The 26971-nt window shown below is 36.7% G+C and overlaps 2 protein-coding genes and 1 pseudogene across 2 annotated transcripts; 1 reads left to right on the top strand and 2 right to left on the bottom strand.

Moving 5' to 3' along the window:
• The window catches only part of LOC149181516 (ubiquitin-activating enzyme E1 2-like), a 68875-nt pseudogene extending 68441 nt beyond the window's left edge, over window positions 1-434 (bottom strand).
• A 326-nt stretch (window positions 435-760) lies between these two features.
• Window positions 761-17722, bottom strand: LOC149181514 (putative pectate lyase 5). The gene is made up of 6 exons (XM_089414240.1): window positions 17544-17722; window positions 11455-11709; window positions 1533-1917; window positions 1337-1437; window positions 1075-1213; window positions 761-982 (listed from the first exon to the last, which is right to left on the bottom strand). The coding sequence occupies exons 1-6, from the start codon at window positions 17720-17722 to the stop codon at window positions 761-763; spliced, it is 1281 nt and encodes a 426-aa protein (XP_089270366.1).
• Window positions 1922-4906, top strand: LOC149181515 (uncharacterized). The gene is made up of 2 exons (XM_089416643.1): window positions 1922-2292; window positions 4068-4906. The coding sequence occupies exons 1-2, from the start codon at window positions 1992-1994 to the stop codon at window positions 4112-4114; spliced, it is 348 nt and encodes a 115-aa protein (XP_089272769.1). The 5' UTR covers window positions 1922-1991; the 3' UTR covers window positions 4115-4906.
• Window positions 17723-26971: the final 9249 nt, after the last annotated feature.

The following is a 26971-nucleotide window of genomic DNA, read 5'->3' as shown; positions in this document are numbered from 1 at the left end:
AATGCTTGTGACCCTAGTGTTATATTCAAATGAGCATCTCTTTCTCAAGTTTCTTTTTCTTTTCCAATTTTCTCAAATGTCATATACTAAAGTGTAGGATGTGGAATTCCAATTTTCTCAAAAATCATATACTAAAGTGTAGGATGTGGAAAGAGTGAGAAAGAGAAAGATTTACTATACCATTATTCTAGCACATTTATATTAATGTAAATTTCTCTTGCTACAATAGAAATTCAAATTCAAATTTTGATTATATTTAATTGTTCATATTTGACTTGATTATTTCCTTCCAAATTTCTCTACTCCTATTAACATTCCTTACACCTCTCCTCGTATTAACATTCCTCGCACCTTGTATAATCTTAACTCTATCCCATATTCAAATCCAAAAAGAAAATAACATAAATACAGTTCATGCTGAACTGAAAAGCCATATACGGAAATATTTCATGCTAACGAGAAGACCAAATACGGAAATTCTTACGCGTACGGATTGATTAAAATAAAACAAGCAAACCTGTTTGCTTCTGACTACAAATTGTTAACGCAAACGACAATTCTACAAGGCGTCTTCACTTGCCCGTTAGCCTCCATGAAGAGGAGAAGAGGGGCCCATTCATGGACGCCCAGGCTGGAAGGTAGATGAGCTTCGTCACATTAATTGACCTCAGTAATGCTGTTATAACATACAGAAGGAAAGTAGAGCTAATTCAGAGAGGCAGGGAAATTTAAGGTGGCCGTCTGCGTTGTGTTGTTGGAATCAGCATGCAGAGCCTTTCTTGCATGTCAGAACGCCGGCGTTCCCTGTGAGGGAGGCGACGAGAGACGAAGGCCTCGGTGAGGGACTGGAAGCATTCATATAGCTGGACGATGCACCCGCGCCCGACGGAACAAAGAACGCCCCGTTCAACATCAAGTCTCCCTCTGACCTCCAATTCCACTGCCTCCACACACTCTCCGATGTGTACTCGCGCTTCGTCACCTGTTCATTCATTTATATTCATCAACTACATCTACTTACTATGTTCATGTTGACATTAATGAATTGAACAGAATTGAGGAAGCAACGCTTACCTCCTTGGAAGAGTGAGAGTCGGGTGCGAGGAATCGATTGGCTTGGCTGTTGATTGTTGGGTTCGCACTTCCACCGATGGCGTACATTTCCCACTGCGTGTAATCGTTGTTCACCACATGAAAATAGCCGTGTCGGCATCTGCTTTTCAGCATCAGTGCATTAAACTTCTTTTGCAGATAAACTTCTAACCTCTATTGTTTATGAGATTGTCCATACATTAAACACAAATGGAAAACGCGAATTCAGATCGTTTTGGGATACCTGGGCATGCGTTGCACGAGTCCTCCGAAATGGTTGAAAGCAACTGTTACTTGCATGTTAACGTCCTGAGTATAATCGTCGTTGTGGCCCAAAAGCATGACCTGCAACAATTAATATAGCAAATAGATTAACTGGACGAACATTGATAGAAAAGTTTGAACCTTTATTATTTCAAAGCTGAAATTCAGATTCAAACCTTATCATGGTGGGTCATAAAGTTGTTTGAAATAGTAATTGCAGTCGACCCCCTGATGGCATCGATGAGCCCATCGGTGCAGCTTGACAAGGAGCAATGGTCTACCCAGATATTGCTTGCCCCAAAGATGGAAACTCCATCTCCATCGCTGATCGTTCTCCACCCGTAATGTGTCGGGGAATCCCTCACCATGGCATTTCCCGCAGGCTTGCAGTCATGGATGTGAATCCCGTGAATGATAATGTGACTCACATACTGTACCGTAATGCAAGGGCCGTTTGCAATGTGGATATTGGCGCCTCTGCCGTCGATTGTCTTGTAACTGTTCATGATAAGCTCCTCTTTGAGCTGGATGACCATGTCTCTCTCAAAGGTGATCCAAGGGCTAACCAGCCATATATTGCTCCATTAATGCCCTTGCCAGCTATGTAGGGGCAGCGGATGGCATAAGATGGATACATGACTCCGGCCGGCGACATTGTATTCTCCGGCGACATACCTGGGACCCACCACACGATTGCCCGCCCGCCTCCCGCTTTCCACGTCAGCGCACGGATCCATTTTCAAATGAAACTCGCCTTCCCTCGCGCCCATTTCATTAAAATTAATTTGCAACCTGCTCTGCAACCTGCTCTGCGCATCCTGCATCCTGCTTCGCGAACCCTCTGCATCCGAGTTCAGACTGCTCTGCGCATCCGCTGCATCCGAGTTCAGACTGCTCTGCGCATCCGCTGCAACCATCCGCTGCATCCGAGTTCAGGTATTTCTCTGACTTAACCCAATCTTCATCGATGGATATCCGTGGAGAGCTATGACCCAATCTAGAAACAAGGGACTTGTATATTGCTTAAAATTCAACCTTCCATTATTTTCAATTGCGATGGACCGCAGTTCGAAATACTCCTCTTGCAGTTCTGCCAACTATTAGTTGGATCTGCTGAAACAGGTACCAAAATATTTCCAATCTGTAGAAACAAAATACCAGCCTTGAAAACATATCCAGTATTATTCAATATGTTATATTCTACAGAGAAAATAAGTATGAGTGACAGAACAAATTGTATCTAACCTGTAATGGATCATATGCAGAATTAACAACCAAAAGTGGTGTTTTGATGATCTGTAAGAGGTATTGTGGAAAGAAGCACTGCCATTTTGTATCATCCAATGTTAGTAACAACTCTTAGAGGGAAGTGCAATTATAACATAATTTCAAGTGACGGTAACTTTATATGAACATCATAGTACCAGAGTTGGAGGATTCATTTTTGAAGTGCAAGCCCCTGGAAAATGTTTTAAAGATCCCTACAATAAAATATCAAATTTAACAATACAATGAGAATGAAAAATAGATATGAAGAAAGCAAAATAAATCCTTTAATGAACTTAAGGAAATATCAGAGTCAGATATATACATGAAATGTGATGATCTGATCACTGTAAAATCTAAATTGTTTTTGTTGTGACACGTCCTTCCTGCATCATGAAATTTATGACATCTATCAAAATGTGCATAAAATTTAGAATAGAAATAAAGCATGGGTGTGCATGATATCAAATAGGATGTTATTGAGGACATACGAATCCAGTAAAAATCCAGCGTCTGGCATGCACTTGACTATGGCACCCTTGGGCAGAAGATCATGAAAATCATCGCAATGAATAAATGTAGCCAGGCCACCTGCTGAGCAACCAGTAAGAATGGCCTGCAAAAAATCAATTCATAGATCACATTCCATTTTCATGGCTTCCAAGTTTCAACACTTTTCTGATATATGAATATGCATCAGAGAAAACTAGTAGAGCTTACCTGATTGGCTTTGTTCATCCCCTGTGCCAAAAGATCTTCCATCACAGCTTGCCATATTCTTTGACCTCTCATATGGAGGTTGTTACTCTGAAATGCTGCTCATAATTAGTTATGAAAGTTTCCACTGATGTGCAAATGCAACATGCCATGTTGATAGATTTTTAAAATCTTGTTACATGGGTATTACTATGCCTTCACATTGCTCATTGCTAATGCTGCTGCTGCTCATCTTCCTACCTCCTCAAACTTCAAACCAGTAGGGTGTCTGAAAGGTGGGTATGAGTAGGGCTCTCCACTGCAGAAGTCTTGAATGGTGATATCTCTGTTAGAAGTTTTGAAGGGTGAGATCTTTGTTTGATCTTTGTTTTTCTCGGGCGGGAGATCTGTTGCTCTACTTCTCTGTTTCGTATGGGTTTTCTCAAAGTTTTACAACAACACAAACAAACCATTAACTAATTTTTAGTTAATCTACCGAAGGATAAACCAAACAAAATTAACCTGAAGAGCTGTCAAGCCAAATTGTGGTAGAGGACTCATCCTCTGACACTTGCTGATGCTGAGGATGTGCATCCTCTAAGTCTTATCACTGATATGGTATTTTCTGTTATTTTTCAAGGATGTGCATTCAGACTTGAGGCAGCATAAAAATAATCAATTTCAATCAGGATATTTTGTCATGTTAAAGTATTCTAACATGAATCTATTTTGTTGTTGTCACTATGCAGTGCTTCTAAGCCCATGGAATGGTGGAAAAGTGGACACTATGCATTGAAGTATCATGCCGCCCTAATCCGGGTCCAGCATCTTTAAAAATTGTCCTTCACAATGGGGCAAAAAATCATGTGATTTATAGAATATGGGAAGTGCAGGGAAAGACAACCAATAACGAAGCATACTACATTACACTCGTTGCAGGTTTAAAAGAGGCAAAACACAATGGGGTGAATAACATAACAGTGCTGACAAACTCAGAATTAATCTGTAATCACATGGAAGGCATCTACAATGTTCGCGCAGACAATTTGAGGCCCCTCTACAGAGGCAAAAATCTGGAGTGCTCGATTTAATTCTTTTTCGATAAAGCACGTTGCGAAGATCCATAAAATCTCTTCTGATCTAATGGTTGGAGCAATCTCAAGTGTAGATGCAGGTGCCAGAGATGATTCAGGATCATCGTTCATTCCATTGGCAAACATTGATCAGCATCAATATAGGTCTCGACTATGTGTATACACCATGGTTGTCATTTTTATTGGGATTCTGATACCGTGGTTCTTTCAGTAAAGTACTCGTTAATGTACTTTTTTTTGGTTTTGTAATATCATTCACCTTGGATGTCCAATCATGTTATAACTGAATTCATGTGTCCAATTATGTACATTATATTTGAGGTGAACTAATTATTCTTAACCTACTGGTGATTCTGAAGGCCATCCACAAGTTGGCAAATGTGTGGATCATTGCTTTCAGTGCATATGAATATGTGAATGTTTGATTGGTTTTAATTATGTCCATTTAATATTTTTCAAACTTGACTAGACTACTATTGGACATGGAATTATAACTCCTCAGCTTAATAATATGTATGCACAATCTTCTTCAAGCATCATTCATGATTGCCTATTAATACTTGGAGGGTACCAAAGGCTCATAGTTACCTTGTTATCTACACCTGTTAATTCCATCCACATACTTGCAGCTGCTCCATAAAACAACACAACTATCTGCACAAGCAATCTGATTTCCTTCATTTGAAGCATTTTTGTTGAGTAGGGTTTGCAACACACAAGCAATTCTAGGTAATGTTTCCTTTCTTTTCCTTGCTTTCCATACTATATGCACTCACCACATATTTATTTCCTTCAACTTGTTGCTTGACACGAAGTTGGAATCCTTAACACCTACATATAAACTTAGAATGCTGATGACTTGGAACATGTAAGTATTAATTCTCTTGAATAATGTGCCAACGACCATGAATCAACCAGAAAGTAGTTATGGAAAGACCATCTGCCATCTCAATCCTTTCCCTGTACTCATGTTGAAAAGAGATTGGTTGTGATGAACTCGACTTAAAATGGATCTTTAACAGTTTTGGAAAGACCATCTGTCATCTCAATCCTTTTCCTGTTACACATGTTGAAAAAATATGGTAAAATTGTTTTGTGATGAACTAGACTTCCTCAAAATCGATCTTAACATTTGTCTTTCCATAGTGCATGCACTCTTCATCTAGTTTATTACCATTTATGAATCACATAAATTTGGATGTTGTTTACACATTTTTCCATCAGCAAGAAAGAGAGTCAACTTTAAGGTCACGAGCTTTGAAAATTTGTTAATTGAACTCTGAAATTTGTTAATGGTTAGTTCTTTCTCTAGACCGGCTTTAGACTGAAAAAATAAGCACCTCTTAAAGAAAATTATTCCACCAGCTCCACTGAATTGAGGTTGTTCCTGATAATTACATATATAGAGATAATGACATGGGATATATCTCGGGGGCCATAAATGGCAAGTTTATTGTATTGATTCCTAAGAAGAAGAATCTGTAGAATTTTGTTGATTTTAGGCCCATATCACTTTGTAAATGGGTTTATAAAGTGATATATAAATTGATTTCCAGAAGAGTTAAATTGATTTTATCGAATTTTATTACTCAAGAACAATTTTAATTTATGGAAGGAAGGAAGATACAAGACACCATTGGAATAGCACAGGAGATGATCCATTCAATTAAATATAGAGATCATAAATCATGTCTACTTTGGATTTGGTTAAAGCCTATGACTTCATTGATTGATAATTTTTGTTATTAATGTTGATCAAAATGGGTATGAGTAGACATAACTCAAAATGGATCATGGGATGTATTAAATCTACACATTTTGTTGTGGTTATCAATGGTTTACCTTCTAAGTTCTTCTCAGCCTATAAGGGGTTGAGACAGGCATATGCATTGTCACCCTTACTATTCCTTCTGCTAATAGACACATTAAGCAGGAAATTGAAGGATTCATGGGACACAGGCCACATCAAAGGGGTCAGAGTTTCCAATTACCTATAGGTAACACATCTTATGTTCGTAGATGATATTTTATTTGGGGGATAGATTTCTATTGCTGAATGGTCCATCTTTCATAAAAGAATTAAGATATTTGGGGATACCTCTGAACTGTTATTCAATGAAACAAAGTCAAAATTAATACATAATGGAAAAGATGAATCAGTATTGGAGGAAATAAGGTAGCTTTTTGGGATATCTTCCAACCATATAGATGATGGTTTCAACTACTTGGGATTCATTTTAAAACTGTGTGGATTCAAAATTAAGAAATGGGAATGGTTAATTGGCAAGTTTAAATATAAATTAGATAGTTGGAAACATAAATGGATGTCATTGGGGGGAGATTGATTATGCTTAATCCGAGCATACACAGCAATACACAGCATCCGAGCATACACAGCAATATAATCAGAGCATTGCTGGTGGTGATCCTGGCATCTATAACAGATCAGTACTTGGAGAAACTAATCCGAGCATACACAGCAATATAATCAGAGCATTGCTGGTGGTGATCCTGGCATCTATAACAGATCAGTACTTGGAGAAACATTTACATTTCATATCTTTGATGATAAGTGGACCTCTACCACTCGGGAAGGGACAGTTTACTGCCCCTGTTGTAGTAATATATGCACTGCACAATTTTACCATACAAGTATAGTAAAGGGGCAATTATACATTATCTGGGTTGTCTGTGCTTTTGGTGGTTTTTATTCAAAATTAATTCCAATTAAGTTTATCCTGCAACAATATGAACATTATGATTCTGATTGGTGATAATAACTTACATTACTGTTAGTGTGAATTCTCTCGAGAATTTTTCCTTTTGCTTTTGGCTAGAATATCTTAACCAGGAGTCTCAGTCACCTGCCCTCACATTCTGATCTCTCACTTATCTTCAGGGGCAGGATAACAACCCAAATGACCTTTCTTATTCTTTTGCTCTCTCGTTAACTAAAAGATAAAGTATTGTTTCACAAAATAAAACTTAATGCCTGCTGTTGAGTTTTTAATCTCTTCAATTGCATGCCTCTTTTATCATATCCTGCCAAACCAAATCAGTTACCATGAACCTTTTATGTCTTCAAAACATGCTTAAAAATTTATGTCTTCAAAACATGCTTAAAAATTTGGATTTGTTTTCTCTTCATGGGACGAGCTTGTTTTTTCTTGATGGGACGATCTAGTGGTTGACACAATGGGATATATTGTCCCCTTTATCCAGTTTCAAAATTTCAAATCCTCTTTTCAGTGGTTGGCACAATGGGATGTTATCCTCTCCACCCGGTTTCAAATCACACAGGGGTATCTTTAGCTCCTTGTGATAAGGCTCAAAGAGTAGGCTCCCCCACTGTTGTGGAGTCTCAAATCTTGCTAAATCAAAAATTCCTGGTATATTTGGCTATTGAATATACCCTTGCAATTATAATGGCAATCCCTAGATTTGATCTTAGGCCTCACCTAGAAATTGTACTCACTTTTGAAAAATCATCATTTCAATTAAATCTGTAAATTAAGTGATTATTAATTTGCAGAAACTGGCCACTCAATTGATAGGAAAACCAGTGTTACCGAAAATTGACAACAGATTGGTGCTGTTCATGTCTACCATTGAAACTGATCTCTGATTTAATGTGTATACCGTCATCTCAAACTGATGTTCCATTCAACAGTTTTCCTTAATGGAGCACACCCTCTTGAAATCTCCTCCAATGTGCTTCCAACAATTTGTTTTGAGAAACTGACTGATGCTTCTTCCTTTTGCGTTCCATTCAGTTATTTTAATTAGATGGGATTTCTATTCCCTCCATACAACGAGAAATATTAGTACCCAGGGAATAACCAAATGTCACATATAGTGAAAATTGAAATGATTCAAGAACAGGTGAGTTTTTCATCAACGTGAATCAGCCATTTACTGTGTGTCAGTTCAACTGAAATTCAGAACTTTAATCATGGTTCTGTTTGGATCTATGACAATTTTATATTCGACCATGTCCCAAGGGTTTTCAGGGTCTCTGGAAGAACCAATATGACATAAATGGTTAAACGAGCTGTGATAATCATGTCCATTGATGCACAACAATGGGAAGCCCGTTCACTTTGTATGCCTCTGAATGTTTCAAAGATCCCACTGTCCTCATTTCATATAGCATTGGGAAGCACAATTTCTTTGGTCATTCTGGAACCTTGCAAAAATTCTGTTACAGTGATTCAGACTTCCAATAGAATGTCAGAGTTGCCATAATACACTAGTTCTTATCACACCAATATGACACTGGTATCGTTAAGTTGTTTCCTGCAACATCATATGCAGAGATGCATAGACTTTCTAGTCAACCAAGAGATTAATGATGCCAATCATTTTACAGTGCTGGATTGTAGTTTATATTGCTGATGGTTGTGCCTACCGAGAGTTTCATAGCATGAGGGTACTGTCAAGGAAGCATTATCTTCCTCAATAATTACAAAATTACTTCCTTATCAACAATTCCAGAGTTTATTAGGTTTTGTAATATATTGTCTGCCTTGACAGCTTCAAATGCTATATTTTAGACATTTCTGTGCCTCTCAATCTCCACCTGAATTATGCTGTGCTATCAATCCACACTTCTTTTAAGGCCTGAAAATATGGATAGAAAAAGAGGTTTGATATAGATTTGACGACAATGCTGACAGAATAGTCTAGAAACAGTGCAGTACTCCTAGAAACTTGCTTGGAGAATCACAGGTCATCAGTAGCCAAAGTTCAGGACCAAGTGGGAATTGTGTATAATTAATGAAAACAAGAAAAACTCAGAATTTGAAATAATTAAGAGTTCATGAATTTTTCCCTTAATAATATTAACAGAACTGTTTCAATGGTCGCAAAAATGCAGAGCTTTTGATATTACAAAGACCAAGTTGGTTTGCCTGCAAAGGAACCACAAGCATAGCTAAACATACAAATAGAAGGAAACCAGTTTCAATGCCCTAACTAGCCAACAAATTTCACCAACCACTAAGAAGTTCAAGTTATTCAAAACTGTCCCAAGAGATTCACACATAATTATGTTCCCTGTCAACCTTTTAAATGCTCAATAAATCAAAGCTGGAGGGCCAAATCAGGCTGTGAATCAACCAGCATTCCAGAAGACTGCCTAACTGGAGACCTTGGAGACTGTTTTTCTACATTCAAATCTGGTGGAATCGAATTTGAAAATTCAGATGTCTGTTGAGAAGGCTGTTTTGAAGGTAAAGACTTCCATAGTTGTTTTTGAGATTGGGATGTATCAGCTCCCATTGGTATCTGCCTGCAATTAAAAGGACTCTGTGTGGTTGAATTCGGCAATTCTAACATCGAGTTTACACCTCCCTGAGAAGTGGCATGAGATGACAGATTCTGAGGATGCATCCAGCTCAGCTGTGAACGCATATACAGAGGCATGTCCATGGGTGCCTGCTGTTGAATAAATTGAGGAACACTACTAGAAATGCCTGATAGTTTTGTATCACCATATGGTTCCCTGGCCACACAATTGGAATTACCATCCAACCTTCTATCAAAACCAGTGCTGCCAGAAGTTGTCGTCTGGACACTTGAAACAGGTTGCACATGTTCAGCTGGTTTGGCAGATGCCCATTGCATAAGTCGGTTACTTCTGGAGACAATCTCAAGCAATTTTGACTGGGATACATTTGAGGTAAATTTTGCACCTGCCAGATTGACTTCACTGGATTTAGCAATTGATGAAGCTGATTTCAACTCACTCTGTTTGACTCCTTGCAAAGGCGTTTGAAAATTTATATTGTTGGCTGACTGTGAACTCATAGATAGAGGAACATGTAACCCAGTAGATTGAGACAGAGATACTAGTCCTGTAGATTGAGCAACTGTTGCAACTGTAGATTGAGCCAAGGTCTGTTGATCCTTGATCTCCTCACGCAATAACAAAGCACCAGGAGGAGCTTCAGCTGTAACAAAAAAGAAAAAAACAAGAATATAAGAAGTTAACAATGAATATGGGAGTGAATCCAATTAACATAAAGGCTATCAATATTCTCCTTCAAAACACATAAACAAAAATGCAGTCCTTGAGGAAAAAGTTGAAAATCCTAGGAATTGAACATGTACAAACAACATAACTTTTACAAGTAGAAAAAGAAAAGGCGCAACTGCTATAAGAGTTTATATGAAGAAACAATGAAATTGAATATCTGCAAGAGAAGAATTAGCATTTAGAACTATCTCAGAAGGCTCATGTCTGTGTTGCTTCCACTTCAAATGCCATATATACTTAGGATCTTGTAGAACAAATGTCCAAAGCATTATCAGATCTTAGATTATTTGAAATAGAATTGAGGAAACATGGGCACTCTAGTAGAGGCAAAAGTACAATTTAATATCAAAGAAAGGCATCTCAATTCATAAAATGAAAGAAACAAAACTAATTAATAATGAGTTGGAAAACAAAGTCATATACAGTCATCAAAATACAGTCATATACAGTCATCAAAAGTCATATACAGTCATCAAAATACAGTCATATACAGTCATCAAAAGTCATATACAGTCATCAAAATACAGTCATATACAGTCATATACAGTCATCAAAATACAGTCATATACAGTCATATATCTCAAAGTCATATACAGTCATCAAAATAATTAATAATGAGTTGGAAAACAAAGTCCTAACAACAAAATAAATGATAAAATATTTAAATGATAAAACTCCATATGAGCTTAGGGCACTAGATGAAGTTGACAAAACATATTTCATCGTAGAAGTAAAAAAGGTTATCAAGAAAAACTTCTTTTATAAAAGTCACAAGCCACCGATAATATCTGCAAGAGAAGATTTAGCATTTAGAACTATCTCAGAAGGCTCATGTCTGTGTTGCTTCATACGGTTTCAATTTTTAATCAAATCCACAAATTAAATACAAAAAGTTAACAAGTGCAGTTATTAGTTAAAAGAAGGGACTTTAGATGCACCTCTTCTTGTCAAGAGGAGAGGAAGAATTTTTCCAACAGTAGTCATTGTTATAATCCTATGATCCACAGAGGCTCCGTTTGAATAACGGCATGGCGCAGCGTGCCGGGCGGGGGATTGACCGCGTCGTAGTCGTTGGGATCAGTGACCACATAGAATCTGCCATTCTGCCCTCCAATGGCGTTCCTCCCGAACCCAATGGCGCAGTCTGCAAGCCTCTTTCGATTGTTTTCCCAATCTGGATCGCAGCGCCAGCAGTCGTCAATGGGGTTCCCCGTTCCGCAAGACAGATAACTTAGCTCCCTTTTCGAACTGGTAATGTTCCTGCAATACATTCCATAAATAGTGTTAAAGCTCCTGCCGTTATGTAACACATTATGGACTGACGTCCTTATTTCCATTGTGGAAAAATCTGACGGACAGAAATCCTAGAACATTCTGGAACCCGCCTGACCTGCATTACAGCCCGCCACCAATGAAATTCTGGTAATATTTTAAGAGAATTCACACAGAAGAAGCCGCAAAGAAGGAAATAAATAGTAACGAGGAAAATGAATTTTTAGAATCAGCATAAAGAAGAGCCGCAAAGAAGGAAATAAATAGTAATGAGGAAAATGAATTTTTAGAATCAGCATAACTCCGCTGAATATTAATTATTAATTAATTTATTAATTAATTAATAATTCATTCAATTATTTTATTTATTTTTTATTTTAATTTTAATTTTTGAGTTTTATATATTAATTTTTATTTATAGGTGAATTAATAAATTAATTTTAATTCAAAATCTAAATGGTAATACTAATAATAATTATTAATATATAATAAAAAAATTTATTTTATTTTATTTTATTTATTTTATTTAATTTAATTTAATCATTTAATTATTTATTGATTTATTTAATTACGATTAAAGAAGGGAAAAGCTTATTTAATCTTATATAATAGTATTAAAGATTAGAGAAAATTATATTAATATTAATAATAATTAATAAATTAATATTAGTAATAATTAATTAATTAATTAATAGTTATAACCATTAATTAGTAAAATTAGTAAATATTAATACTTAATTAATAAACATTTAATAATGAATTAACAGAAATTAACATTAATAATAATTAATATATTAATTAATTGTTATATTAATTAATATATTAACCTAATTAATATAAAAGTAAATGTTAAAATGTTAATAAATCATATTTAATGATGATATGAGATATTAGTAGAGTTAAAAATACCTAATTAATGCTGTTAATATATTAAATTAGTAATCACTTAATAATTAATTGACATTAATTAATATTAATAATAAATAATATATTAATTAATTGCTATATAAATTAATTAATATATTAACCTAATTAATATTAATAATGTTAATAAATCAATAATATTAATGATAATGGAAATTAATAGCGCTAATAAATACCTAATTAATTATTAATGAACCAAAGTTAATATTAAAACTTGATAATTAGTATTAATTAATAAACCAAAGTTAAAATGTTAATAAATACTAATTGATAATTATTTATTATTAATTATTAAAATGTTAATAAATACTAATTGATAATTAGTAATCACTTAATAATTAATTGACATTAATTAATATTAATAATAAATAATATATTAATTAATTGCTATATAAATTAATTAATATATTAACCTAATTAATATTAATAATGTTAATAAAATAATAATAATAATGATAAGGGAATTAATGGCGCTAATAAATACCTAATTAATTACTTAATAATTAATGAACCAAAGTTAATATTAAAACTTGATAATTAGTATTAATTAATATTACGACGTCATTAATAAATAATGTCATTAAGATTTATATATTTATTAAGAATTTATTTATTTATATAAATTTATTCGCTTATTTATTATAATAGTTATTATTAATTTTTAAGTTAAGAATTTTTTTTAATAGATAATGATAAGTTAGAAGATATACTATACCTGGGACGTGTTGGCGATCTTGATTTCCTTGATTAAGGGAAGCTAGCTCACGCTAATCTCCACACCATTGTCTCTGTTCAGATTATGAGGATGTTTTATAATTTCAAGAGCTTCTCTGATCTTTCGTCTATGACGCTGCTCTTCCCTTGCGACAATTGAGGCACTTTCCAAGTAGATATGGTGTTTAGTTTTTGAGGAGTGCTCTCCCAAGGCTGAAGTACGAGACCTTTCATTCCTAATATCAGCGCCATGTTCCTTGAGCCTTGTCTATAGGGAGCGACCTGTTTCACCAATGTAGCTTTTCCCACATGAACAATCTATTTTATAGACTCCTTTAAGCTGATGTTTGTCAATATCATCTTTTACAGACCTCATACCTTGCCTAATCGTTCCAGGGGCTAAGAAATGCGTGATTATGTTTTTCTTCTTTAGGATTCTAGCGATTTTGTCTGTAACTCCATGGATATAAGGCAGAAAAACTCTACCACATTGAGGTTGCTCTTGAGCCTTAGGTTCATGAAAAGACAACCTTCTCTCATCTCTATGGCTCTTTTAATCTCTTGTTCCTTGTAGCTTATACTCTTAAATGTTGAAACTAAATGCTTCTTTTCTTCATTCAGATGCTCAGAGTCAGAAATTTGAAGGGCTCTGATAGCAAGAGTGTTTAGAACACCAAACTTCTGGGCCGGGTGATGGTGGGAATTAGCATGGAGGTAACTTTCTGTGTGTGTTGATTTCCTGAACACCTTATGCCCTAAAGAGCCATCCTCTTTCCTGATGATGAGAACATCTAAAAAAGGGATGCTCATGTTTTCTTCAAGTTCCATAGTAAATTTTATTTCAGGAGAGATAGAATTTAGGTGCATGAAAAACTTGTCAAGTTCTGCTTTACCATGAGTCCATTTTATATTGGTATCATCGACAAATCGCTTCCACCAGGCTGGCTTTAAAGGGTATGAATCAAGGGCTTTCTTCTCAAAGTATTCCATGTATAGGTTGGCCACGATTGGCGAAAGGGGTGATCCCATTGCCACACCAGAAGTATGCTCATAAAATATTCGTTGGAAGGTGAACACCGTTGACCTTAAGCAGACCTCAGCCAATTTTGCAGTCCCCGGATCAGTAACATCTTTTATAACTTGAATGGCTTCATCAAGAGGAATCTTGGTGAATAAGGATACTACGTCAAAGCTAACAAGAATGTCATCCCGCTCTATCTTCTCATTTTTAATAAGCTTCACAAAGTCGTGGGAGTCTTTGATGAAGGACTCAGTATTTCCGACAAGGGGCTTAAGGATTTTAGCAACATACTTAGCAAGCTCATAGGTTGGGGAACCAATAGTATTAACTATTGGTCTAAGAGGAACCCCTTCCTTATGGATCTTGGGTAATCCATAAATTCTAGGGATAGTTTCACAAGAAGGGGTTAATTTCTTCTTCAATTTATCGTCAAGGTTGGAATCTGAGATGATCTTTTTTACATCTTTCATAATTTTGGGGATGGGATTATTGTTCAGTTTCTTATAACTGCCACACTTTAGGTGTTCATTCATTTTGCAAACATAGTCTTCTTTATCCAAGATGACTGCTGCTCCTCCTTTATCTGCCTTAAGAACCACAATCTTGTCATTGTTCCGCAAGGATTTGAAGGCTCTTAGCTCTTCTTTACTTAAGTTGCTTTTGGGAGTTTTGGCTTTCCTCATGATGAGAGAAAATTCTTGTCTTAATGTTTCTTTTTCTTCCAAAGGAAGGTTATAAATCCCCTCCTCTATGCTACAAATCATCTTCTCAATAGGAAGGTTTTTAGGGGTAATGGCAAGAAATTATCAAATCCAATTCCACTACCATTTCCACCATTAAAAAAATATCCAAACACTATCACAATCAAATTTATTCAAAAAAATTCTAACCAAATTCCTACCCTAAATTAACCCTCCACACAAATTTATTGCCTCATTAAATAATGCTTCTCCAATGTTCTCTGCATCGCAATATATAATGGCCTCGACTGAGGCAAGGTTCTATATTGCAACGCGGGCGTGGATATACAATTGCCTCAAAATAAACCGGCGTCGTGCAGTCAGATGTAAAAGAATTTGAATTTGATCCTATCAGCGCTCTATACATTGGCGTAAATCTAATCCCTATCAGGGCTCTATATATCGGCGTTGTCTAAGCGTTATATATCAGCGTAAATTTGATCCCGCCTTGGCCTTGTCTAAGCGCTATATATCGACTTAAATTTGATCCCTATCAGCATTCTATATATCTACTTTGTCTATTTTAAAAATGGAATAAGTGAAGCAGAGATGTTATTTTTTTCAATATTATCAATAATTAAACAAATTATATACGAAATATCAATAATAAATGATTGAATAAATTATATAAGAAAGTAATTCATGGACAATTATGACAAGCACATAGTTGGAAATTGGAATTAGATTCTCCAACACTACTCTTTAATTACAACCACAAAAATTTAAACTAAAATGTCACTATACTAGATGAAAAAGATAAAATCCTCTTTGATACTATGCTAAAAAATGGAAAACTTAGAATAGAGATGCTACTCTTATTCATATTATCAATCATGGGAAACATCAATAATAAATGACTAAATTGGAACTCAACTGAACTGGACTAAACTCTAAGTCATTGTAGCACTTGGATAGACAATTGGAGCCCCTATGCTCTGCTTGATCCATATGCTCTGCTTGGGAGGCCCCCTATATATATATCTAATGAAAACGCCTTATCTCACTGATGAGTAGCTCGCTCGACCCTTATATATGGATGGGAACTAACGAATGTGGGTAAGCCTTTCTATATCTTCCAGAATGGAGATAGGCGGGACCTGGGTGGGTGGTCAGGGCATGATCGCAAGCACAATGTATCTTCCACTAGCTAGATGGGATGGGTCAACATGGAGGCAGGCATGTACGAAAGGAATTGACCAGTGAAACTAAACGCAAGCAACGTCAACTAGCAGCTGCAGTGAAAGCCCGGATATAACAAAATTTTGAATCAAGACACAATATTGGGAAGAGTGGGTAGCTAAAGAGGCGAGAAGGTGAATTGAATAGCCAGGTAGCAAAAATGGAAAAAAGAGAAGGGTGAGCCTGCCGAACTCTCGACCAACGCCCCCCCACCCAATAAGTAAATTGAAACGTAGTTGCTTGTCCGCATCGGGCAAGGGTGAGGGTGAGGGACGTGCGAGGAAGGACCCGGTAGGGGGCTCGAATGATAAGGACTGGCAACGGGGCTCGACTAATAAGGAGAGGTGCTCGACCATAAGGTTCGTCAAGGGCTCGACTGTTAAGGATGCGCAAGCAGGCTCGACTGTTAAGGAGAGGACCTTTAGGTGCTCGACTGATAAGGACCTTTAGGTGCTCGACCATAAGGACCTTTAGGTGCTCGACTGTTAAGGAGAGGGAGAGGAGAGGATGCGTAAGCAGGCTCGACCATAGGGAGAGGACCTTTAGGTGCTCGACCATAAGGACCTTTAGGTACTCGACCGTAAAGGAGAGGGAGAGGAGAGGGCCGCCATCGAGAGGATGCGTAAGCAGGCTCGACTGATAAGACCGCCATCACCAGCAGGGTGAGCCTGTCAAACTCTCGACAATAGGAAAAGTAAGATGCAAGAAGCGGTCATTCCATATATAGGCATATGTCATTTCTAAACCAAAAAGATGCTCGTGAAAGAAGGTCTGGAGGGTCTTGCGCTTCCTAGTGCAAGGAGAGAGATTTATGACTGATCATTATATATGTCATTCAAGTAGTTGGAATTAACTCTCTATATATAGACATAAATGTGATCCCAATCAACCATATCAACGTCGTCTAAATATAGACTTGAATTTGATCCATAAACGCTATATATCAGCAGCGTTACACTTTTAAATTTCTCACCAAAATATTTTAAGTCATATATTGATTAGTGTTATCTAAAATAAATATGTTATCACCTTGAAAAAAAGATTTAGAAACTTGAATTTGCCTAATAATTCTAAGCAACAGAAAATTAGCCAGAAAATCTTGGAACAAAACAAATAGACTACGGCCTTATCACTTGAAAATTCAATGAAATCTTTATTACAAACGATGATGAATCTGATCAACCCATAGCTTAGCCATTGCAAGCTAACTCCCACTATTAGAATAATTGTATTACAGCAATTACCTTTCGACCATTTCAACTACTCGATCAGGCTCTTCCACGTACTTCGTTGCATGTTGTTGTCCACGTTTAGTCCCAGCTACCACCACCGGCCATCCAGGAACAGTGCCCGCCTCGGATCCAATACCGAAATTAATCCATAGAAAAACAAACAATGCGAGTGCACTTCGATAGCCAGGCATTTTGGTTACAGAAGGGGTTCAACCGTTCAACGCTCTAATTAGTCCACACATTGCCGCAACGGTATCAAACTATGATCATATACACATAACTCGTCAATAATACGGGATCTCTACTCAGTCAATTCTGCGGCCAAGATCATAGATGAAATGCTGCTGGGCAAATTCCTACAATCTATAACAGCAGAAGGAATCTCACGTGCCAGTCGACTGCAAATGGAATGACCAAATATGAGCTGAACTCAGGGCGGGTGCACTAATCTGCATGAACACTTCGCCCCTTTATATAAAAAATAACGAGTTCCTAAGAAGGAATAGAATAAGCAGAAACAGGAATTAGTCTTGATACCTAGTCAACTAAATTGCCATCCAAGAGTTGCGACCATGTGAGTGAGAGAACTGTACCAAGAAAACGGTCATGTATCACTTCTATGAATGAGATGCCCCAAAATCACGGCAGTTCAAAACACCATCATTGATAAGGGAAAATTCTTGACTCCAGGATGGCCAAAATCTTAATTCCACCACTCTTGCATAGTTTTAGGGGTTCAATTATTCATCTGAATGAAGGGCATAATAGGATTCCTAAATTCTTTTCCACAACAGCCAACAATACAGAGAATTATCATTGGCCTTGCCCAGCATTCAAATCATTCCTAAAGACTGCACATTATATGTGTGTGCCTCACATGCAACCCCAAAATAAACGGGGTTGTTCCCTTGTTTTAAGGTATTTATTTACGACGACTTTTGACCCGAGAGCGGCTATTCACATGAAATTTGTTGACATGCTCCTCACAGCTTTATCTTTTATCAAATTATTCGGAGCAAATGGGAATTCACTAACTGTCCAACTCCGTGCACATTCTGAAGGGTTAAAGTCTCCGGCCGACCCGTTATCAGAGGCGCCTTTTATCCATAAAATGGCTCATAACTCTGGAAAGTTTCTTCATATGAGTTGACTATTCAGGAGATTTGCAACATGCAATTGAAGTGCATAGGACGGTGTGATTCGTTGTGTCGTAACAATGAGTACGTGGGATGACGCTATTCAAAGAGACTTAGGGTTACCTCTGTCTTCGGGTTAGGATGCATTTTCGGCGATGGGGTTAGGAAATGACCTGAGAGCATCATTGTGTAAGTCATCGTATTTTTTCGGTTGCAGTGTGAGCACTTAGCATCACGGAGGAAATTTGATAAGGAGAATTTATGTCATGGGTCAACTTGTTAAAAATGGTTAAAACCTCTTTCAAACGATCAGAATTGATATTAAAATTCACTATATCATGAGATTTAACTCGTTTTAATTTTGAAATTCTAGTACAGATTTATGCGCGTCTATATTGGAATAAGTTTTGAGAAATTTCTTTTCGTTAAAATATATAAAATAATAAATAACTAAAATTTAATAATTTGAATATATATTTTTATTTTATATACAATCCAATAAATAACATAAACAAATTGATAAAATAATAAATAGCTAAAATGTAATAACTTGAAAATATTTTACATCTCATACACAATCCCATAAATAATATGAAAAGTTCCTGAACAAATTTTCAGTTTCAACTTAGTGACCTAACATGTATCAAATTCCATCCCATATAAATCATTTCAAATTTGTTGTTATTGACCTAATAATAATGTGCATTTCTTTTTAGAGAATCTAATAAAAAATAATCTCTTATTATTATTACTTTAGTTACTTTAGCTTTTATTAGTTTATTATATAAGTTTTATTCGTTTACTTTAGTTTTTTATTATACTCATTTATTTTAGGTTTTTATTTTGTTTCATGAGGTTTTATTAGTTTATTACTTTAGAGTTTTATTTTGTTTCAGTAGGTTTTATTAGAATATTTTAGGTTTTATTAGTTTTGTTTTATTATTTTAAGTTTTATTGGTTTATTATTTATAATATTTAGGTTTGAGAATTTATTCTATTAATTAAATTTATTACTTTTAAGTTTTAGATTTTATTATTTAGGTTGGCTTACATTAGTTTTTATTATTTTAAAATTAATAATATTAGGTTTTATGTGGTTGGGTTACGTTTTATAATAATAATATTAACATAATTATATTAATAAATGTGGTTTCTAAAAAGTGACCCGGATGCGGGTGGCAATTCGACTACCAGCAATGGGCAGCTGGCATGACAATGAAACTTGGCAGGACGGCCATACCAAGTGGCTCTGCCAAGAGTTAATGATATTAAAGGCCGAGGGAACGTTATGGCAGAGGGGCGATGGGTTCGCGCGAGGGAATGTAATTGTTCTGTACGCATTTTGGTTGGGTTTCGGAATGGAGGTTTCCAGAGAATGGCGCTCAGGAAATTACATTAATGTTTTAATGCTCCAGATTGGGTATGTGAGCGGTATTATATTGCTCTGTTCTGAGCAAAGAGGAGAGGGTGCGAGTTCTGGAAATGTGAGAAGGGGCAGAGGCCATACCTTTGCTCAGTGGGTGCTCCATCGTTTTAAGACGGAGAAATCTGCAGTGAGAATTCATTATCGGGTTCAGCCTTCCATTGGGGTGGTTCAGGGCGTTCAAGTACTGTTTGGGGAATCTCGGCTTCATATTGTTCATAGCCCTCAAGCATCACAGCTCATGGCGCCGAGACAGCGTGGAGTCCCGCGAAGAGGAGGGGTCTGGGGTATTCGCAGAAGGGAGGAGGTCCAAGCACGGGAAGTTCAACCATTGGCTATGGTAGAGCCTCCGTCTTCTACTTCTGAGGAATCGGACCCGCAAGATAGTCAAATGCACACTTCCAGCTTCACATTCAGATGTCGGAAAAATCGCTCTAAAGTGTCTCTGCTGATCACTGTCATTGCGACAGAGGAGGATGAGGAAGACTATGACAGCCAAGAGGAAGATGTTGGGGAGCTGGCTCAGGCTGGGATGACACAAGAGAGGGCGGATTTTGGCAATGCTAATCCTCCTCCAGGCGTTGTCAATCCTGAGGAGCTTGCTCGTGTTCCGGGTCCGCTTCAACCGCCAGAATTCCTTCCGGGTTCCCGCCAGCCAGTGAACGAAGATGCAAATCTTCCAGATTCTGACAACAACGCTTAAGGTGAGCCTTAGAAGGCTAAAACTTCTGTTTTTGTTGCTGCACTATGATCAAATTTTGGAGTTTTGGAGGGGTCTCTTTCTTTCAGAGATGCCAAGTTTTGCTTTAGGGGTAGTGGAATGCCCAGATTTCGCAGGGTGTCAAGATCTCTGGAATCACCTGTCTTCCTACCCTCTAATGCCACAATGATATCAGCAGCAAGGTGCGAGAGACATGCACAGGCTCTTTGGTTTCATAATTATGCTGCGGTTGTTCTTTTTGGAGGAATTTCTCTTGTAAGTCAGAGGACTACAGGCTGTTGTTTTGCCATGCTTATCTCCATTGTATCTATCTCTGTAATCAGGCAGCCTTATGCACCTGCAATGCTTTTCAGATGGAGGGTGTCTCTATACATCCTCAGAGGCCAGTTCCTCTATGTAAATATTTTCTTTCTTTCTTAATATATTAGCTTAGTCTTTACGTAGAAAAAAAAAAAAATGTGGTTTCTAAAAAGTGAAAAATAATGCTTATCAAGATATATATGCACTAATTTTTAATTATCTATATCTAATAGCCTATGAGGCTTTGGATTGACGGTGAATAGGTGCACTATTAAGGCACTCCTTGCAATAGATCACTAGTTCAAATCCCCCCATGGGTACTTACCTACCAAAAAAAATATATGTATTACCTGATATCATATGATAATATCACGATATATGTAATATAATGTTGGCTATGATTATGTGTTGGTATTTGTGTAATATGTGTCTTATATGTATCACTTAAAGAAGGTAAGGATGAAACATATGTCTTTTTAAGTGGATAACCATATATATAAGGCCTAGAGTGTCGAGTAAAATATCATGTATAAAGTAGTAATTTTAATTGATTGTGATTATTAATGTTTATATAGGAATGGTAGTTAATTAATTTGTTTTTTTACATTTCTCTATATAGATCCTAAGAAAATACATATTTAACATATAGATTAGAAGAGAATGTGTGTTAATGGCTAAAAAGTGTGTTATATGTCTTAGGTTAGAAAGTGTGTGTGTTTTTTGTATTACATTATATTGTAATAGTTTTTTAATATATTTTTGAGAAAAATCATAGAATAATTGTGTATGAAAATTTGGTAATATGTTTTTGTCTTATATTTTTATGAGATGATAAATTAATAATCAATATATTATTATTATTATTTTGTATGTATGAAAAAATTAATTATTGTGTTAATTATATTTTCCTTATTTATAAATTAGACTTTTTTTTACTAGTCAATGATATAGAAATATTGAAATATTGTGTGTATATATATATGGTTTATATCTTAGGAATTGCGTATTAATATAGTGGTTTATGTCCTTGTAATATATTAACATATATGTGTTAATAGACTAATTAGTTATTGTGAACTTTTTTAATTGTTTTTATATAAATTTGATATTTGCGACATGTTTAGTTGTTGGTTATATTTTTATTATATTTTATTATGTTTTATTTTTTTTATATATTATTTTGAAAGGTATTAAGTTTATAGGAAATGTATGGAATTGAAATGTGATATTTTAAATATTATATATATATATAATAATAATAAAATAATAAAATATTTAATTAAATATAATATTTTTTTATATAAAATGTTTTAATTATAAAAAATCAACAAATAAATAAATATAAGTAATTGAAAGCAAATTGGCATTGATTTATTTTAATGACATGTTTATTGCACTTTAAACAAGGTTGTCAATTCTCTCTATCCACTCATGATAAATCAAAATTTAGAATTGTAACATACCTAACCCCTCAATGACTTACTATTAGAGGAATGGGATAAAGCATATATTATTATTATTATTATTTCTTATCCACACTCCATTTAGGCTTCCTAACTCGTCATAAGAGCCTCGCAATTGGAGCTTCCACTTTGCGTGTGTTTATGTATAATTATAGGTATATACATATTATTGGCCCATGTCAAATGCAGCAACCTCCACTCTTTGCACCAACCCAACACCATTATTCATGGAACCGTTATGCCTCTTGAGTGGGTTCCACTAGTCACCTCACCCCACTTAACTTCTCTCGGTAATTCCCAAAGTGTGCACCTAAGTTACCGTCGGGGTCTATATATATAGCTTTTGTGGATAGTGGGCACCTCCACCACCTCCTCATTGGCCTGAAGCCCGCCTGTTGATTATCACTGCTACCTACTCACATCAACCTGGCCATATTATCCTGACGCCTTTTCCTACTACTCCTTTCGATATGTCCAGGTTCAACCATTGGGATGACTTGGCAGGTGGGACCTCCTCTCCACTAATAGGGTGCACCCTTTGTGATGTGGTTGGCTCACGTCATCCCATAACCATTTCCTGGCACATATGTTTTAATATCCCTTTTCACCTCAAGGGTAATACCTTCGGGTTTACATGGAATTTGTGGGCCTCCCCCTTCTCTTCTGTCATTTCTCCAATGGACCCATGTGGCTACAGCACAACATCGTCCCAATGTTCACACCCAACACTCATCTATTCATCTCCTTGCGTGCCATTTAATTTGTTAGGTGGGTCCCTAAGGGACATGTTACCTCGCTCTTTGGTGTCCTGCCACTTACAATTGAATCCTCCTTTTAACTTATGGGATGAACTCATCGGGTTGAATGGTCATGTGGGCTAGTTTTCAGCCAATGGAACCACTACAACAATGTGGGCCCTGCCACACACTTGCCTTACGCCATCCTGCAAGGATTTTTTTGTCACGTTTAATTATCCCACCCCAACATTCCTCCGTGGTGGGACTTCTAGGGTGACATCAGGTGACGTCATCCTGACTCTTTTGTTGCGCCTTGCTTTCATCCATTCAACCGAAGCTTCCAAGATTATGTGGATAGTGGGCCACCCTTCCAGCCAACAACATAACCATTGGGCGCATGTCATCTTGCCACATCATCCTAACACCTTGTCCCTCTAGTGCTCAACATGATTTTTTAGGGTGAAATTTCCGTGTTCCACCGCCAGTCCACATCAGTACACCCGCGACCAATCGTGTTAGCAACAAATCAAGTGCGTCAATAGGAGACCACCATGACTATCGTTTTGATTGGTGCAAGGATAAGGTTTGCCCAAATTTTGTTATAAGGTTAAGGTTTGACCTCCTACAATTCTTTGAGCTTTGCCCATGGCTCGTCCAAGGAAACCTTGTCAACCTCTATGTTATGAGTCTGATCTTGATTTTGAACAAAATTGTAGAAGTTTTCCCCAACACTTCATCGATCGCTCCTCAATGGTTGATCTGGCTAAAGTTCTACCACATTGGTTCTGTAACCATTTAGAATGACATTGTTTCTCAGTGGCGGAAATGGAAAAAGTGGCTTTCTAAAACACCCAATGGTTCGACCCATCCTAAGCTTAGGTGAAGGTCACTTGAAAGAGTTCCTCGCCATCTAATATTCCCAGTACCGAAGCAAGGAACTCCTCGGCATGCCGATGTATGTTCTCCTACGATCGTAATCTCTCATGGGCCTGCAGTGAATCCTTAAATGGATTCACCTCTTCTACCACATCCCAAGGGTCTCTAACTTCAATGCAAGAAAACAAGATGCTTTATGGCACTATGCAAAACCATTTGATACCCTACTGACGACACTAAGAAGTTAAAAGAAGACTTTTAGGTTTCTCATAATGCAAGGTTAACTAAGCCTAGACGCAAGGGATTCGACTATCCTTGTACTTAGAAGATAAAGTAATTCTTCTGGCATTTGAGCAATGCCTCCTATGTAAAAATCACAGGCTTGTAGCTATATAATTAATTACATGCATGTAACCATGGAACTTCTCAAGCAAGCGATATCCTTGTAATTACTTCATAACAATAAAAGGTGATCTATATGCCCAAGGTTTCCAAGTCATATTCTAGATCCTTATGGATCCTTTCACTATATACAACAACAATCATATCACACGGTACTTCATTTCCAGTTCAGATGCACACATTGACTTAGTTTGTTTAACAACATCATTCATTTTCAGGGAAGCAACACACATGCAAATGTATTTTTAACATATCCATTAGTGGCATCTTCCCCACATGGGTGCAATCACATGTCCATACATTGATAGCCTCCCTTTTTATCCATAGGTACAATGTCAGTTCAACCATAATGCAATATAAATTCATTAATATTTAAAACAAGTGCAGGGTCTACTTATCTTTAAATTTGCAAGGTAGCTGAGTTAGGAACAAGGACTCTCCATCCAACCATAGACAACTACAGCCACACTTACTTGCATCTTTCACCCCCGATCTAGATTTCAGAGTCTAAGGGAGGTGCTTGTTTAAGGGGATGGAACACCAATTTCCAACTAAAATAGGGAATTCCATAGGACCTCTTCCTCAATCACATTAGCTAAAAATGGTCGTCTTCTTCAGCATAGGGAGTCTAGAGACTCTTTACCTCACACACAAACGCATACATAGTGATTCACTCCCTTCCAAGGAGTTTAGAATCCACTGTAACAATAATGCAGTAACTAGATGTATTCAATCAAGTCTTCCTTTGATGTTGCTCTAGGAGTGACCTCTTCCCAAGTTGTCTAGGGCTCTAGAGTCTACTATCTGAACACATAGCCTCCAAGGGACCCAAGCTATTACAGGGCTCCAGATATTCTATCCCAGCCCAAAGCCTCTAGGGACCCAAGCTGTTACAGGGATCCATGAGTTCTACCTCAACCCACAATCTCCAAGGGCCCCAAGTTGTTACAGGGGTCCAAAGACTAGCAACTCAACACATAACCTCCAGGGAAGTTGAGGACCACCCACCTTCTCTTCTCTTTTTCATTTCTCCCTACATTTGAATCAAATTTCTATGTCTTTGATTGCTCTCCTCTATGTGTGTCTTCTCTCCTATTGCCTGCATTTGTTTGAATACCATCCTTTCCTTCTTTTCCTGGCTCACATTTACTACTTCATCCTTGCTTCCCTGTAAGGTGCAACCTCTGTTGGATCTCTTGTCCTTTTTCCTTTTACTATTTTTCAAGCAACATGAGATTTGTACCTTCTCTTGTAGGCCATTTAATTTCAATAATTAGTTCATTAAATTCATGCACCAGCCAATTTTTTATAGTTGTCCCAAACATTTCAGATTTTCTATACAAGAAAACCTCAACATCCCAACCAAGCAATCTTCCTCCTCAACTCTAGAATTTGTGTCCCTTTAACTCAGTCTCCATTTTTTAAATTTTGACATATTTGTAAAAATATTTACAACACAGTTTATGAGAGAACCATGTGTGGGGTTGTCAAAAATCCTTGCCCCTTGAGGGAACATTGCCCTCAGTGTTCATCTACCTATATGCAACACCAAAAATAAAACGTAATCACATATTGTTTTATGGAGCTATATGTACACAACTCTATACAATATTTACAATCATATACACATTTGCTTTAACTATCAAACAAGAAGGGGTCGTTAGCTTTCATGGAATCATTCATTTCCCATGTGGCTTCCTCTAGCCCAAAGTGCTTCCAATGCACCTTGACTTTCTCTATGGCCCAATTCTAGAGCATGGGACTCCTCCGATCTAGAATGCACATTGGCTCTGGCTAGAAATTTCCCTCTACTTCCACCTATAACACAGACCAATCAATCACATAACAAGAATATTTAACATATATTTTAAGCAAAGAAACATGGAAAACATCATGAACTCTAAATGATGGAGGTAAATCTAGCCTATAAGCCACTAGTCCAATCCTTTCAAGGATCTCAAAAGGCCCATAATACCATGTTGCCAACTTGGCACATGATCCAATATTTAGGGAACTCCTCTTGGGTTTAATTCTCAGGTAAACATGTTCCCCAACTTGGAACTCTTTGTGCACCCTATTTTGATATGCATATTTATTTTTCCTATCTTGTGTCACTATCAATTTTTGTTTTATGATTTGAACTTTCTGCTCCATTTCCTTAAGCATATCAGGTCTAACAAGGACCTTATTCACTGGATCACTCCAGCTAATAGGAGTGTTGCAGTTCTTGACATATAATCCCTCAAATGGGGTCATTTTTATGGATTCTTGGTATCCATTGTTATATGTGAATTCCACAAGTGGAAGATATTATTCCCACTTCTTATGCTTATTCATTACATACATATTTAACATGTACTCAAGGATTTTGTTAGTCCTCTC

The sequence above is a fragment of the Pinus tabuliformis genome, chromosome 3_2 (genome assembly GCF_031772625.1).
Source record: "Pinus tabuliformis cultivar Carrire ecotype Pingquan chromosome 3_2, CPIR1, whole genome shotgun sequence".
Lineage (NCBI taxonomy): Eukaryota > Viridiplantae > Streptophyta > Pinopsida > Pinales > Pinaceae > Pinus > Pinus tabuliformis.
The sequence above is the reverse complement of the archived record's forward strand: the minus strand, read 5'-3'. Positions and strand labels throughout refer to the sequence as shown.

What these genes read in the sequence shown, in the direction of transcription:
- LOC149181515 (XM_089416643.1), top strand. Translation starts at nt 1,992, where the DNA reads ATGACTCCGGCCGGCGACATTGTATTCTCCGGCGACATACCTGGGACC. An exon ending in TCCGCTGCATCCGAGTTCAG is followed by an intron (nt 2,293 to 4,067) that starts GTATTTCTCTGA and finishes GTCACTATGCAG; the next exon opens with TGCTTCTAAGCCCATGGAAT.
- LOC149181514 (XM_089414240.1), bottom strand. Translation starts at nt 17,722, where the DNA reads ATGCCTGGCTATCGAAGTGCACTCGCATTGTTTGTTTTTCTATGGATT. An exon ending in GTTATTCAAACGGAGCCTCT is followed by an intron (nt 1,918 to 11,454) that starts GTGGATCATAGG and finishes ATGGCTGGTTAG; the next exon opens with CCCTTGGATCACCTTTGAGA. An exon ending in ACTCTCACTCTTCCAAGGAG is followed by an intron (nt 983 to 1,074) that starts GTAAGCGTTGCT and finishes ATGAATGAACAG; the next exon opens with GTGACGAAGCGCGAGTACAC.